This window comes from Hylobates moloch, unplaced genomic scaffold (genome assembly GCF_009828535.3).
Source record: "Hylobates moloch isolate HMO894 unplaced genomic scaffold, HMol_V3 SCAFFOLD_4, whole genome shotgun sequence".
Lineage (NCBI taxonomy): Eukaryota > Metazoa > Chordata > Mammalia > Primates > Hylobatidae > Hylobates > Hylobates moloch.
Window position 1 is genome coordinate 26,815,083 of NW_026652279.1, and position 15,420 is coordinate 26,830,502.

A 15,420-nucleotide genomic window follows, 5' to 3' on the forward strand; every position below is an offset into this window, starting at 1 on the left:
GTAACTAGTCCCACCAGCCCTGACCCCAGCGTACCCTCCTCCCCACACAGACTCCACCCTCCTACAGGTGCTGTTCATTGCCGACCTGCGCCAATCCCGCCGTGCTCAGGAGCCACCAGCAAAGCACAGAAAGGGTTCCAAAGGGCCAGAAGGCTAGATGGGACACCCTGGACAAAGGAATTCCCCAAGCACCTTCCCCTCCATTCCCCACTTCTCTCTCCCCATCCCTACCCAGTCTCATGTTGGGGAGGGGCCTCCCTGTGACTACCTCAAAGGCCAGACACCCCCACATCAAGCAGTCAGTTTGCACAACAAGATGGGGTGGGGGATATTGGGGGAGACAGCGCTAAGGATGGTTTTATCTTCCCTTTATTACAAGAAGGAACAATAAAATAGAAACATTTGTATGGAAAATGCAGTGAGGAGTGGTAGGGAAGCAGGTGAGGAGGGGACAGGGCAGAGAAACTCCCGGTTCAGGGAGGGAAGGGGAACAGGCTGCCCCCAAGCCCTCCCACGCAGAGGATCCTGACCCGAGGTCCGGGGCCCTAGAGCTGGTGGGGCAGTGTGGGGGACAGTTCTGCGCCCGGCTCCATGCAGCAGTCTCGACAGCAACAGCCAGCTGCCATCCCTGCATGGGAAGAGAGAACAGAGCTGGCCACAGGGGCAGGCCCTCCTCTCCAGCCCGGGTGCATCTTTATGGACCACCCATGCCCTTCTGCAGAGCCCGCTCCTCACCCCCAGCCACTGGTGTCAGCAGCTCCCCATGGCTCGCCATCTGCCCCTGCCCCTCCTGGCTGGTGCCCAGCTGCAGTTTCCTCATGTGCCGCACCACAGCCGTGGCATTGAAGGCTTGCTGTAGGGAGAGGGGAGAAAGGACTTTTGAGAGAGTCAAGTCATGGGGCAGGGGCGCAGTGGGATTCTTGCAATTGTTCTGTTATTTTCATTCGGGAGTTATTTTATTGATTCCCCTAAAGCCCCCCAAAAACCTCTACAAGGCTTTACTATATATTTACACACACACACGCACATATGTTAGATGTATGTGTGTATATAAATATATATAAATAGAAACATAACTATAATTCATATTAATATGTAATAGCAAACACTATAGCACTGTATGTCAGGCACTGCTCTAAGCACTTTACATAGTAATTCATTTAATCTTCATGAAAGTCTTTGAGGTAGGTACTATTATCATTTTCAAAGGAGGAAACAGAGGCACAGAAAGCTGAAGTAACTTGCTCAGGTGTGTCTCTGTTCAACATCTCCACCTAGGTGTCCCACACACCCCTCAAATTCACCGTGTCTAAAACTAAAACCATCCCCCCAAAACATGTTTCTGTCCCTGTGATAACCATCTCAGTCATGGTACCACCACCATCCATTCTGTTCCCAGCCACAGTCTTGAGTCAGCCCTTGACATCTCTTTCCCCCAACATACATTGCATCATCATGTCTTGTCAGTTTCACCTCCTAAATGACTCCTGGATCAACCACTGTTCTCGACCCCGTTGCTACTACTGTGGTTCCAAACCCTTAACCATCTCCTGCCTGTATCTCTGCCACGGCCTCCTAATGGGTCACTCAGTCTTTACTCCATGCCATTCTCTGCATCCTGAGAGCTCTTTTTTTTGAGGTGGAGTCTCACTTTGGCGCGATCTCAGCTCACTGCAACCCCCATCTCCGAGATTCAAGTAATTCTCCTGCTTCAGCCTCCCGAGTAGCTGGGATTACAGGCACGCACCACCATGTGTGGCTAATTCTTTTATTTTTAGTAGAGACAGGGTTTTGCCATGTTGGCCAGGCTGGTCTTGAACTCCTGACCTCAGGTGATCCGACCACCTCGGCCTCCCAAAGTGCTGGGATTACAGGCGTGAGCCACCATGCCTGGCCTTGAGAGCCCTTTCTATGCAGCAAATACTTGCCTAAGATTCTTCTAGGGCTTCTCAGTGCCCTCAGGATCAAGTTGGTGCTCCTCTGTGGCATGAGGCCCTAAGAGGCCTGGCCCCTACCTGCTTCTCTAAATCTCCTGCCTCTCAGTCCCCTCAGCCCCTCTAGTCTGGCCAGGCTTAGCACTTGCACTTCCCAGAATCGCTATAGACATTATTCCGCTATGCCTCGCTAATTCCTACTTAACTGACAGCTCTGTAAGGTCATCACCACCTTTATGACCTTTCCCGGACCCCATAGGCTGGATCAGATGCCTCCTGAAGATTTACAGACTTCTTCCTCTAGACTTGGAGGTGAGGGACCCTCTCTGGAACAGAGAAGGTGTTGGGAGTGTTTGTTGAATGAAAGAGTGAATGAATGAAGTCCTTCCGTAAGGATCCCTAAGCAGTTACTGTGTGCCCAACTTGGTGCTAGGTGCTGTGCGAGCTGAGCCTGGGTAGGGATGGGGAGGAGTCCTGGGGAGGCTGGGACCAGAACTAGGGATATGGACTCACCTTCCACTTGCTCTTGGCAAAGTTCTTCTTGATCTGCTCACTCACCGACTGGTGGATATTCTTATCTAGAGCTGTATCTCCTGCAATCCTAGGATGAGGTTTATGTGGTGGATTGCCTATGAGGGCAGAAGCAGACCTGAGGGCCCCAAATCCCACCCCAGCTCACAGCTTGTGTGAATTCTCACCATGGGTGCTGCAAGGCCTGCTCACAGGTGAATCTTTTCTCTGGGTCCTTCTCCATCAAGTGCCGGATGAAATCTTTGGCTAAACCCCCAAGACAAAAGCAAAGATAATGACAGCATGGTAGTGCCTGTGTACTCCCCAAGAGCATACCCACTCCCTCAGGTCTGGCCTGGCATCAAAACAAGACAAAGAGGCCAAATCAGTCCATGCCCCACCCCCCCGACCTGTGCTCTTCTTCAGGCCCTCCCACCCCATGCCTTCCAGCTCTTTCCTTTCTCTCTTAAGAAAAACATATGGCCGGGCACAGTGACTCATGTCTGTAATCCCAGCACTTTGGGAGGCCAAGGCATGTGGATCATGAGGTCAGGAGTTCAAGACCAGCCTGGCCAAGATGGTGAAACCTCGTTTCTACTAAAAATACAAAAAAATTAGCCGGTCATGGTGGTGGGCGCCTGTAATCCCAGCTACTTGGGAGGCTGAGGCAGAGAATTGCTCGAACCCAGGAGGCAGAGGTTGCAGTGAGCCGAGATTGTGCCACTGCACTCCAGCCTGGGCAACAGAGCGAGACTGTGTCTAAAAAAAAAAAAAAAAAAGTTGTTCTTGACTAATCTCAGTGCATTCACACTGATGATAAACGATAGTAGCTTCACAGGTTTGCTTCTTAATAGGGGGCACAAAAGGAGGATGAAAATGTTTATGGTGGTGGTTTATACATTAGGATGTCAATAGGGGAGAGGCATTTTCAAATAGACTATGTTTGAAGATTGAACAATGAATGCCTAGTTTCTCAATCTGGGAGCCAAGCAGAAGGAAGTACCCGAGCAGAAGGAAGAAGGGGTAGGGTGTCTGGTCTCGAAGACAGCCTTGTGTGGTGCTGGAGAATCTGACAGAAGGAAGGCAGGAGGGAGACCGCCCCCAAAGCAGGTGAGGGAGGAACCAGAGGCAGGGCCCAAGGGAAAAAGGCAAAGCCCCAAATACCAGAGTCAGAGATGTCGTCCCAGTAAGGAGAGTCAAACTCGTACTCGGCCTTCAAAATCTGTTCAAAGAGTTTGGCATCATTCTCGTCATAGAAGGGGGGGTAACCGCAGAGCCTGGGCAGGGAGAAACTCATCCTCATTTCCACTTTCGGGTGCCATTGGCTCCGGGGTGGAGCACTGGGGCAGTCTCAGGGGTCAGGCAGGACCCACCGAAGGAGTTCCCCCTTTATAAACTCTACCAGCCCTGCCTGCTCACTCCTGTTCTAGCGACATTATCCTTCCTGTTCCTTGAATGTGCCGCCATCTTGCCCTCCTCAGGGCCTTTGCACTTGCCATTGCCTCTGCCTATGCCACTCTTTCCCCACACCTCCAGTGTCTGGCTCCCTCACCACTCGGACATCACCTCCACAGCAAGCCCTTCTCTGACCTCCCTACTGAAGTGGCATCACCCCCGTCTCCCTATCCCTGCTTGGTTTTTTTCCACAGTATTTATTTTTAATCACCTGACGTCATTTTGTAGATTTATTTACTTGTTGATTGTCTGTCTTTCCTACTAGAAAGAAAGTCAGCTCCCTGAGGGCAGGCACTTTGTCTGGTTTGTGCTGTGCTAAATTTACCCCAGTGCTTGCTTGGCACAGTGCTTGAAACATAGTATCTATTGAATGAAGTAATGCTAGTAATTGATTGGTGGAAGGGAGGGAGGGAGGGAGGGAAGAGGGAGAGCAGAGGGAGGAAGAGAGGAAAGTAGGCGAGAGGACAACTCTGAAGCCACAGCCTACCATGGCCAAGCCCCACTTACAAGATGTAGGCAATGACACCTATGGACCAGCAATCCACAGCCTTGCTGTAGGGCTTCTGGGCCAGGACTTCAGGGGCTGTGGAGGGAAGAGGACATGGTAGTGACAAATCTCTGCCCTTCAACTCCTGGTTCCCCCCACCATCACAGCCCCAGCCCAGGGCCCTCCGCACCCACGTATCCCGGAGTTCCGCAGGCGGTGGAGAGCACACTGCCCGGGTCCTCCATCTTGGAGAGGCCAAAGTCGGAGATCATGATTTTGGAGTCTTCATCCAGGCTGTAGTACAGCAGATTCTCTGGCTTGAAGGGCAGGAGGGAAGAGAAGGGGCAATCAGAGATGGTTAGAGGCTAGTAGAACCTTCCGCCACTCCAAGCACCTTCTGAGAAATAATGGATCCCCAAAAGCCACTGTAGCTTCATGGCTGCCATAAGAAAATCAAGAAAGTTCTCAAGAAGGCCAAAAATTCCAGGAAGGACAAGGCTCAAGAGGGTGTGGGAGGGAACTTTCTATAAACCTCAGGTGTGCACTGTAAAGCCCTAAAGAAATGTTTGAATGCCTATTTTATGCCAGACCCTGGATTAGTGCTTGATTCAATGTCATCCTCACTGCATCCCTGCTAGGCCAGTCTGTATAATCCTACCTAACAGATGAGGAAACTGATGCCTTCGGAGGCAAAGTGACTCACCCAAGAACCCACAGTTAGGGAGTAGCAGGGCCAGAATTCAAAACCAGGCATTGTCACACCCCAAGTGCCCTTCTCCTAGAATGGATTGAGATGTACTGCTAAATATGAGCCCCGTCGCTATTTCTGAGGAGTAGGATTTCAGGGATTTCTGGCTTTTTTCTTTATGTTTTGCTGTCCCATTCAAGTTTTCTACAAAAGGGGAATAGGATTTTTTGTTTTTATTTTATTTTATTTTTTTTGACATGGAGTCTCGCTCTGTCGCCCAGGCTTGCTCTGTCGCTCAGGCTGGAGTGCAATGGCACAATCTCAGCTTACTGCAACCTCTGCCTCCCGGGTTCAAGTGATTCTCTTGCCTCAGCCTCCCTAGTAGCTGAGATTACAGGCATCTGCCACCACGCCGGGCTAATTTTTGTATTTTTGGTAGAGACAAGGTTTTGCCAAGCTGGTCTCGAACTCCTGACCTCAGGTGATCCACCCATCTCTGCCTCCTGAAGTGCTGAGATTACAGGCGTGAGCCATTGTGCCTGGCCAGATTTTTTTTTTTTTTTTAATCAGAAAAAGACAAAATGTTACTTGGATAAAATGCCACACAATTCACTTGTGTTCCTTTGAGTATCTGGACTAGAATGGGAGGAGGCAGTTTAAGGGTTACAAGATCCACTTTGTAGATGGAAATCCAAGGCTCAGTGAGGGGGTGAAAGTTTCCCAAGGTCAGACAGTTTGGGGTCTGCAAAGGCCCCACCCCTGGGTACCCCAGCTCACCACACCCCCTTGAGCCCCACCTTGAGATCCCGGTGTACAATGCCCAGGTCATGCAGGTATTTCACAGCATCCAGCACCTGGAAGATGAGGCGGCTGGCGTCCCGCTCCGTGTAGAAGCCTTTTTCCACAATACGGTCAAAGAGCTCCCCACCCGACACCCTGCAGCAGGGGATAGGGCAGTCTGGCAAAGAGGGTTGGGACAGCTGGGAGAGGTGTGGGGGCAGGGCAGAGGTGGGGCCACTCACAGCTGCATAATGAGGTAGAGGTGGCCCCCACTCTCATAGATGTCATCCAGGGCTACAATGTTGGGGTGCTTGATCCTGAAAGGAGAAATGAGGTGGTTTAGCCAGGCATGGTGGTGTGCACCTGTAGTCCAAGCTACTTGGGAGGCTGAGGCAGGAGGATCACTTGGCCCCAGCAGTTCAAAGCTGCAGTCTATTATTATTGCACCTGTGACTAGCCACTGCACTCCAGCCTGGGCAACAGAGTAAGACCCTGTCTCAAAAAAAAAAAAAAAAGCAGTGGTTTAGAGCTCAGGATAGCTCAGCCACCCGCCACCCCCAACCACTGCCTGCAAACCTGGGTGGGACAAACCAAGGATCTAGTCCCCAAAGGGAAAAGCTAGCTTACCATGGTTTATTACCATTTCTTGGAAGGTGAGAGAGCAGAGGGATAAACACTGGGCTGTGGCATACGCAGACCTGGGTCCAAATCCTGCCCCTGTCACATGCTATTTAGGTGCAGATCTTTTCACCAGTGAGCCACTGCACCCAGCCTGATACATACCTCTTAAGAGTTTTCTGGCTGGGCACAGAGGCTCACACCTGTAATCCCAGCACTTTGGGAGGCCAAGGCAGGCAGATCACTTGAGGTCAGGAGTTCGAGACCAGCCTGGCCAACATGGTGAAAACCCATCTCTACTAAAAATACAAAAATTAGCCGGGCATGGTGGCACATGCCTGTAATCCCAGCTATTTGTGAGGCTGAGGTAGGAGAATTGCTTAAACCTGGGAAACGGAGGTTGCAGTGAGCTGAGATCATGCCATTGCACTCCAGCCTGCGCAACAAGAGCAAAACTCCATCTCAAAAAAATATATATATATAGTTTTCTGTGTTTACATGTTTGTCAGCCTCCCCCACCAGACATAAGCTCCCCCAATCCAGAGGCTTTGTCTTGCTTGCCACTGTTCCTCCAGCACCTGGTACAGGGTAGGTGCTAGATTTAATGTAACCTCTCTGAGCCTCAGTTTTTTCATCTATAAAATGAAGCCAATGGTAGTACTTCCCTCAAAGAGTTGGAGTGAGGATCATGTGAGATAATGCAGGTAAGGTGCTTGGCACAGTGCCTGGCACACAGTAAATACTCATAAGTGAAACAATAATGGTAATTGATTTTTTTTTCTTTTTTTGAGACGAAGTTTTACTCTTGTTGCCCAGGCTGGAGTGTTGCCCAGGATGGAGTGCAATGGCATGATCTTGGCTCATCACAACTTCTGCCTCCCGGTTTCAAGTGATTCTTCTTTCTCAGCCTCTCAAGTAGCTGGGATTACAGGCATGCGCCACCACGTCCGGCTAATTTTGTATTTTTAGTAGAGACGGAGTTTCTCCATGTTGGTCAGGCTGGTCTGGAACTCCCAACCTCAGGTGATCCACCCACTTCAGCCTCCCAAAGTGTTGGGATTACGGGCGTGAGCCACTGCGCCTGGCCTTTTTTTTTTTTTGAGATGGAGTTTTGCTCTCGTTGCCCAGGCTGGAGTGCAATGAACGGTATGATCTCAGCTCACTGCAACCTCCACCTCTCGGGTTTAAGCAATTCTTTTGCCTCAGCCTCCCAAGTAGCTGGGATTACAGGCATGTGCCACCACGCCCAGCTGATTTTGTATTTTTAGTAGAGACAGGGTTTCTCCGTGTTGGTCAGGCGATAATTGATCTTGATGATGAGGAAGGCTCAGCTCTGCCACAAAGTTGCCATGTGACTGTATACAAATCCCTGTCCTCTCTGGGTCTTATTAGAAATGCTCTGCCCAGGAGCTGGGTGTGGTGGCTCATGCCTAGCACTTTGGGAGGCCGAGGCGGGCGGACCACCTAAGGTCAGGAGTTCGAGACCAGCCTGGCCAACATGGCGAAACCCCATCTCTACTAAAAATACAAAAATTAGCCGGGTGTGGTGGCAGGTGCCTGTAATCCCAGCTACTAGGGAGGCTGAAGCAGTAGAATTGCTTGAACCCAAGAGGCAGAGGTTGCAGTGAGCCAAGATTCTGTCACTGCGCTCCAGCTGGGGCAACAGAGTGAGACTCCATCTCAAAAAAAAAAAAAAATTATCTGCCCAGGGTGGTTGGAAGCTCAGGGGAGAGATTGGAAGTGATTCTCTGTAAGTTTTCCAGTGAGGACAGGAGGTTTCATATCAGCATGAGCAATTCATAGACCAATTGGTTGTGGATTTAGTCGGGGTCAGCAGACAGTCATTTTTAAACTTGCTGAGTGGTTTTAATATGTGAGGGGAACTTGAGGTAGGTCCAGAGACAACACCAACTGAGATATGTGGGTCCAAGCCATGTTCAGGATGGATCTTTACACCTGATTGAACAGTTAAACCCCTGTTACTAAGCACTGGCATCTCCATCACATCTGTCATGTTAGCTGTTGTGCCAGGCACTTGAAATAAAGGACTTCTGATGTTCCCCACAACCCTGCCAAGTGGAAATTGTGATCCCCATTTTATAAAGGGGCAATTTAAGGCTTAAGAGAGTTTAAATGATTTGTCCAAAGCAGGGAAGGAGGAGGATGGGAGGGCCAAGGCAGGGTCAGCTTGGGGCAGGGAAAGGCTGTAGCCCACGCACTTGTGCAGGACAGCAATCTCATTCTCCATGCTGCCTTCCTTGCCCTCCAAGGCCTTCTTGGCAATACATTTGATGGCCACCAGCTTCTGCGTCCTCTTATCTTCTGCCAGGATCACCTCCGAGAAGGCCCCCCTATCGGGAGAAGGGATTCACAAGGTGAAGAACTGGAACCCCAGCTTCCCTCCAGCCTCTCCTCCATTCCCTATAGGTTCTGTGACCACTGCTGGACCAAGGATGTGGATGACCCTTCCCTAGTCACTTATCCATCCCCTGGCTCCAGAGGTGGTCATATGACCCAGGCCTGGCCAGTCAAAGTAGTCTTTCCCCTGGCCACAGTAATTGGTCATGTGATGCAAGCCAGGTTACTAGGACTTTGAGAATGAGTCTCCTGTTGAGCTGGTAGGATGTAAGCCTGGAGCTAATGGCGATCATCTTTGCCACCACCTGGGGAGAGCCTGCTTGGGAATGAAATTAACACAAAGGAAGTCCAACCTGAGAAATGGCCAAAGACATTTCCTGATAACATTATGTGGCCCTCTGGATCCAGCCATGCCTGAAGTCTACCCCTGGGCTTTTTGATTATGTGTGCAGTTGGTTCATCCCTTTTTCTGCTAATTTGAGTCATGGCTAATTTAACACCCTTTAGAACCTTCAAGAACCATCAGCATCACCTGGGAACTTTTTTAGAAATGCAAAATCTCTACTGCTTTGGATCCTGGGTCGAAAAAAAAAGAAATGCAAAACTTTAGGTCCTGCCCCAAATTTACTAAATCAGAATCTGCAGTTTAACAAAATCCTCAGGTGATTTGTATGCTCATTGAACTTTCAGAAGCAGTGCTTTAGAACAAGTTCTTAAAAAGGAACAAATAAACTCATTTAACTAAAGTTAACTGATTAAGGACGATTTGCTAGGGTATTCTTTCCACATCTGTTTGCTTTCTCTGGGAGAATAAGGAGTCATAAGTCAAAGAAAAGCATCTCTCATGGTGAAATTTCAATCCTCAGGGATAATTAGTTACTGTAGTAACCTCATCACTGGTTTCCAGTCCTGTCCCTCTCCAATTTACCCTCTAAGCTGTGGCCAGAATGACTATCCTGAATTGCACACCTGCCAAAAAGTCTTAAGTGTCTCCCGGTGGCCTATGGGACAATATCCAGCCTCCCTGGCCTGGCTTCCAAGACCCTACACAAACTGTCCCACTTTCATCTCCAGCCTCTTTTTCCACTCTCCCCCCAGCCTCTGATTTTAAGCTCCACCACACTCTACCTCTTTCCACATAGAACCATGCCTCTAAGCCTTTGTTTATGCTATTCCTTCTGCCTGGAATGTCCTTCTTCCTCTCTGACAAGTGCACACCTACCCATCCTTCAGTCCCCAGCTCCAATGCCCTATTCTCCAGGAAGTTTTCCCCCAGGCAGAAGGCACAGCTCTCTCTGGGCTCCACAAAGCCCTCAATCCCAATGTTAATTGGAGCACAGCACACACCCTGTTGTCATTTTCTGTGGGTCTGTCTCTTGCACATGTCTGGGATCAACTTGAAGGACAGAGACCAGGTTTGAGTTATTTCTGCATTCCCAGCACCAAGAACAGAGCCATCCCCAGCCTCAGTTCCCAAACCTAGGCCAGAACACCTAGCTCTTGGCAGCAAGTTAAATGGACTGACTGGCACCTTCATTCTCCCAACTTCTTTCTTTTCAAGAACCCAGGGCTATTGGAAGAGCAGCCCCTGTCCCACCCATTGTCATCCAGAAGTGAAAAGCTGGGGACAGTTTAGGCCCTAGATAGTGCTGCCACAGGGCCTGGGCTGTGGGAAACAGGAAGCATTAATTGACCAGAGGAAACACCACCCTGGACTCAGCCTCCCTCAGCCATCCAGCATCCAATCCTGCCCTGGACTCACGTGCCCAGAACATCTCGGAAGTCGTAAATGTCCCTAATGTCCTCCGCCTGCTTCCACCTGGGGCCTTCCACTGCCCCCGGCATGGCCCACTGCCCCCCGACCACAGCCAGGGCTCCTGTAAGGAGAATGGAAGGAGGAGATTCAGCAGAGCCCAGCCCTCTGGGAATTTACTGCAGGCCCCATTCAGTCATTCAACCTGCATTTATTCATCCTTGATTCATCCATTTGACAAAATCATTCAACAAACATTCATTTGTTTATTCAACATTCGGCAAATTCTCATGCCTAGAGAAAAACCTTTCACAGTGGCAGCAAAATTCTTTATTTAACAAAGTCATGCATTCATTCGTTCATTCTAGTTCACTTCCCAATTTTCCCCCTATCCAAATCCAAGCACCTAGGGAAACCCTGACCTCTGGCAGTACAACAGATAAACCCCCAGAGCAGCTGGTAGAAGCCTGGAGGATCCCCCTGTCCCCAGAACTAGTGATGTCCCCGCCCCACCCTGGGGATTGCTGGGGTGTCTCCTTTCCCTCCTCCTTCCCCCCACTCCCTGGCCTCTCCGAAATCAGGTTTCCAGCAGCCTGGGCTTCCAGCAATATCTCAGCCACATTTTTAAATAGCTCTTTCTGCACTGTTACCACAGCAACAACAGCCACAGCTGGAGCTCCCCAGACCTCTCCCTCCTGACTCCCCATCTGGGTCCCGGGAGCCTGAGAAATGGTCCTACTCACTCTGTCCCTTCCTGGCCCCATCTAACCCTATCCAGCCTGGCCCTTCCTCTGCTGAGGTCTGTCTCATCCAGCAGGAGAGGGCGGGAGTTCTCTCCCATTTATCAGATGAAGAATGGGGAGACTGAGGTTGGAGTTAGGTAGAGGCTGGCTCCAGAGGCCCAAATGACACCTGGCCTGGGGCCCCCAGCTAAGCTTGCAGAGGGCAAAGGCCATCGAATGGCCTTGGCTGGTACTTCCAATATGAAGCCAGAATAGGCCCCATTCAGAGAACACAGCCTCCCAACCCATCCACAGATGAGGCCAAAACAGAGCCCAGCATGCTTTGTGACCTCAGGGAGAGCACTTTCCTTCTCTCTTTTTCTCTAAAGGAGAATGAGGAGAAGGTGCCCTGACTAGGGCCTCTGGTGTGAGATTCCACTCCTGGAACAGGACCTTTTTCCCAGGGGACCCTGCCCACCCATCCAGGGGCAGAATGTTCTAGGAAAGGAGACTCGAGTGTAAGCTCTAGAGGCAAGAGTCTGAAGCCCACATGGAGGCCTACCAAATACAACCCTCACAGATCCACACACATCCCTGTAGCAGACATGCCACACCAAGCCCCCTCCACAGCCTTGAACTCAAACACCTGCCTCCGAGATCCAGTACGCCTTGTATCCAGATCCCGTGACACCTGATCATACATGTACTCCCAGACATCAGCACACATGTCCACACCACACAGTGCCCCAGACAGCCCTACACCCGAACACCTGCCTGTCCATCCAAACATCCCTCACCCAGCTCCTTCTTACACCCCAAAACACACATCCACCCGCACCCACACAAGATGACACCCAGACACACACACACCCTCATATACCAGACGTACCCTACACCCTCCAGCTCCTCTACCCCATCCCCTGGAAGCTCCTGTATTCCAAACCAAACCCCAAGTCCTTACACACCTAACTCCAAACATCCTCAGTACACAATTGTACACCCCCTCCTAACTCTGACTTGAGACCCTGAGAGCCAAATACCAGCACACAATACACGTGGGCACCCCTCTGGAACAAAAAACACACAGATTCCCAGATCATCCACCCGTGTCTGACCCACACGCCTGTCGTAAGACAGTACACTCCGCAAGCCCCCCCACCCCATGGATACCTCCAAATGCCCACGCCCTTCCACAGTCAGGCCCAGCTGAAGGCGCTCACACAGGCCCCCTTCTCTGTTACCCACTCAGTGTCCCATGGGCCCGCCTGGCACCTGCTGGGCCTGGGGCAGAGGTGGGGCAGAAAGGCCCAGCCCTGCTCCTCAGGGTTCAGCCCGCCCGGGAGGGTGCCCAGTGGCCACTCCTTGGGAAAGGATACCCAGAGGCTAGGGGCTCCCACCGCCCCCACGCGGCGCCCAGGGGTGCAGGGATGGGGGGCCCTGCTGTACCTGCCGCTGCCCCGCCGCGGGGCTGGCTGGGAGGCCCGCGGTGGTTGGCGCCGAGCTCTGGCCGCGGTCCTCACCGCTGCGCCCCTGGGCCACCCGCCCGCTCTCTCGCTGGGGCTGGGGCTCGGCTCGGCTCGGCGGCTCTCTCCGCCCGCCTGCGGCTCTGATGTCAGTGGAGGAGGAGCCTGCGGCGGAGGGACCCGGGATTGGGAGGCGAGGCGCCGCTCCAAGGCTGGGGAAGGGGCAAGGGTGGAGGCCATCTCCCTAGTTCTGGTCAGAGATCTCCTGCTAGACGCTTCCCACCCTTGGTCTTAAGCGGGGCTCCATTTCACAGAGGGGACAACTGAGGCCCGGAGAGATGATTTTCAAATCAGCAGGTGGTCGGAAGCAAAGCAGGATTCGAACCCCGTCTGTCTGAAGCAGAAGCCGGCCAAACTCACCCTGTGGCCTGGTGGATTTTCTTTTAGACCAGTTCTGCGACCTCCCTTAGGGCTCTGTCGCCCTTCTCCATGCCCTGAAGGGAAACAGGCCCTCGGAACCGCACGGGAGTCTGATGGGGGATGGGGGAGTGAGGGAGTAGGGAAGGACCGGGCAAGACTAGGCAATGAAGAGAGTGGAGGCGGTCGTAGGGTGGGGGCCCCACTTGACAGGTGGGAAGACTGAGGCCCCGGTTCCTCTGCAAGATGGAGCTGAGGCTTCAGCCCCAGACATTTGCTCCTCGGAGCGGGTGGTGGTGCCTAGAGATATTGGGGGCAGAGGGAAGTGGGGAGGAGGAAGTTAAATCGGGATCCTGAAGGAAACAGGCCAAAAAGGATCTAGGTGTCACGTGACTGGCGGGGCTCCAGAGTTAGATGGCTGGGGGCCAGGTTAGCGGAGAGAGCCCACAACTAGGACTGCAGGCAAGGGGCCAAAGGTCGGTTTGCTCAAGGCCTTCCTTGGGAAGAAATTTGGTGCCGGGTGAAAAGAGGGGGCAGGGGGAGCAACTCGCAGGAATTGGGGATGGGGCTGGACTGGGGGCAGCCGGAGGAGGCATGTTGCTTGGGACCCCACTCCACCTCCAAGGGCCTCCAAGTGCCACTCCCTACTCCTGAATTCCTGCATGTTCCAGCTGGTGATGGGGAGAGAACAGTGCTTATGCCCAACTCATTTCCTTTTTCTCTTTCTTTCTTTTTTCTTTCTTTCTCTTTTTTTTCTTTTTCTTTTTCTTTTTTTTTTTAAGACAAGGTCTTGCTCTGTCACCCAGGCCGGAGTGCAATGGCATGATCACAGCCCACTGCATCCTCAAACTCCTGGGCTCAAGTCATCCTCCTACCTCAGCCTCCCATGTAGTTGGGACTACAGGTGCGTGCCACCGCACCTGGCTAACTTTTTTATTTTTTGTAGAGATGGGGGGTCTCCCTATATTGCCCAGGCTGGTCTCAAACTCCTGGGCTCAAGCAATCCTCCCCAATCAGCTTCCCAAGGTGCTGGAATTACAGGCACGAGCCACTGCACCTGGCCAATTTATTATGCCCATCTTACAGATGATAGAGGAAGATAGCTGAGGTTCCTAGAAAGGCTTTGGAGTCTAACTGATCCTGGTCATGCTTTACCTCTCCGAACCTCAGTTTCTTACTCGGGAACATGGGAATATTGATGATTGACTCAAGAGTTCTGAGAATTCTATGAGATAATGATATGAAGTGCCTAGAACACTATTCAAAACATGAGAGCTAGACTCAGTGTAAACTGAGACTCAGAGAGAGGACTTGATTTGGCCAGGGACGAGGGGTTAAGGGATCCCTCTTCCAAATCTCAGTATCTCAGACTCCTTAGTTCATGGAAAAATACATTTCCTGCTCATGGCTGAGCCCCCACTCTCCCCTATACCCGCCAAGCACACCCACTGAGCTAGGGGTTCTTTTACCACAAATTCTTGTTCATCTTTATGACAACACCCCCTGGGTGATAAGATGACCTCTGTCCTTTCGAGGACTTGTACAACTTCTTTTTTTTTTTTTTTTTTTGAGACAGAGTCTCCCTCTGTTGCCCAGGCTGGAGTGCAATGGTGCCATCTCGCCTCACTGCAACCTCCGCCTCCCAGGTTCAAGCAATTCTTCTGCCTCAGCCTCCCAAGTAGCTGGGACTACAGGCGTGAACCAAAATCCCCAACTAATTTTTGTATTTTTAGTAGAGATGGGAGTTTCACCATGTTGGTCAGGCTGGTCTCGAACTCCTGACCTCAGGTGATCCACCCGCCTCAGCCTCCTAAAGTGCTGGAATTACAGGCATGAGCTACCACGCCCAGCTGACTTGTACAGCTTCTATGGTGTGCTTTACATTTTTCCTGCTTTTGAGCATTTCTGAGAGCCCTCGTGTTTTCTTTAACAAACACATTATCTTTACTTTTTTAGTATTTCTATTGAACAAGTGATAAATGGTCATTGCAGGAAAATTCCATAACATATTAAAAACACACACAGACTAACTGATGAGATTCTTTCACTTCCCAAGTGACAGAATCCCAACCTAAACCAGCTTCATCCAAGAGGAATCTATAGTTCACAATAGTTGGCACAAGATTGCAGGAAAAACACCAGAGATTAGGGGCTTGGAGACTGGAACTGGAGATGTAGTACTCATAGGATTTGCTTTCTCTGTCTTCCCTCCTCTCTCCTTGTCTTGATTTCTCT

At 51.2% G+C, this 15,420-nt stretch overlaps 2 protein-coding genes across 16 annotated transcripts in view; one reads left to right on the forward strand and one right to left on the reverse strand.

Annotated features, from left to right (window-relative positions):
• OGG1 (8-oxoguanine DNA glycosylase) overlaps positions 1 to 15,420 on the forward strand; it is a 34,842-nt gene that overhangs the window by 7,621 nt on the left and 11,801 nt on the right. For 6 of the 14 annotated variants that reach the window (XM_058437238.1, XM_032149656.2, XM_058437245.1 and 3 more), the window contains one exon: positions 68 to 414. The exons of 6 other annotated variants lie outside the window; for them this stretch is intronic. In XM_058437238.1, coding sequence (XP_058293221.1) covers positions 68 to 350 — 283 coding nt within the window. In that variant the 3' untranslated portion in view covers positions 351 to 414. Of the gene's footprint in view, positions 1 to 67; positions 415 to 2,146; positions 2,466 to 15,420 lie in introns of those variants that run through there. 2 more of the 14 variants (XR_009213062.1, XM_032149663.2) reach the window with 2 other exon arrangements.
• On the reverse strand, positions 352 to 12,893 carry CAMK1 (calcium/calmodulin dependent protein kinase I). Of its 2 annotated transcripts, XM_032149654.2 has the most exons (12): positions 12,752 to 12,840; positions 10,593 to 10,707; positions 8,692 to 8,823; positions 6,097 to 6,171; positions 5,872 to 6,010; positions 4,577 to 4,703; positions 4,407 to 4,482; positions 3,609 to 3,721; positions 2,633 to 2,711; positions 2,448 to 2,535; positions 736 to 853; positions 352 to 628 (listed from the first exon to the last, which is right to left on the reverse strand). In XM_032149654.2, exons 2-12 carry the CDS (start codon positions 10,673 to 10,675, stop codon positions 546 to 548), a joined length of 1,113 nt encoding a protein of 370 aa, XP_032005545.1. In that variant the 5' UTR covers positions 10,676 to 10,707; positions 12,752 to 12,840; the 3' UTR covers positions 352 to 545. The 2 variants fall into 2 exon arrangements, with proteins under 2 accessions (XP_032005545.1, XP_058293229.1); XM_058437246.1 differs by lacking the exon at positions 10,593 to 10,707 and having other exon boundaries at positions 12,752 to 12,893.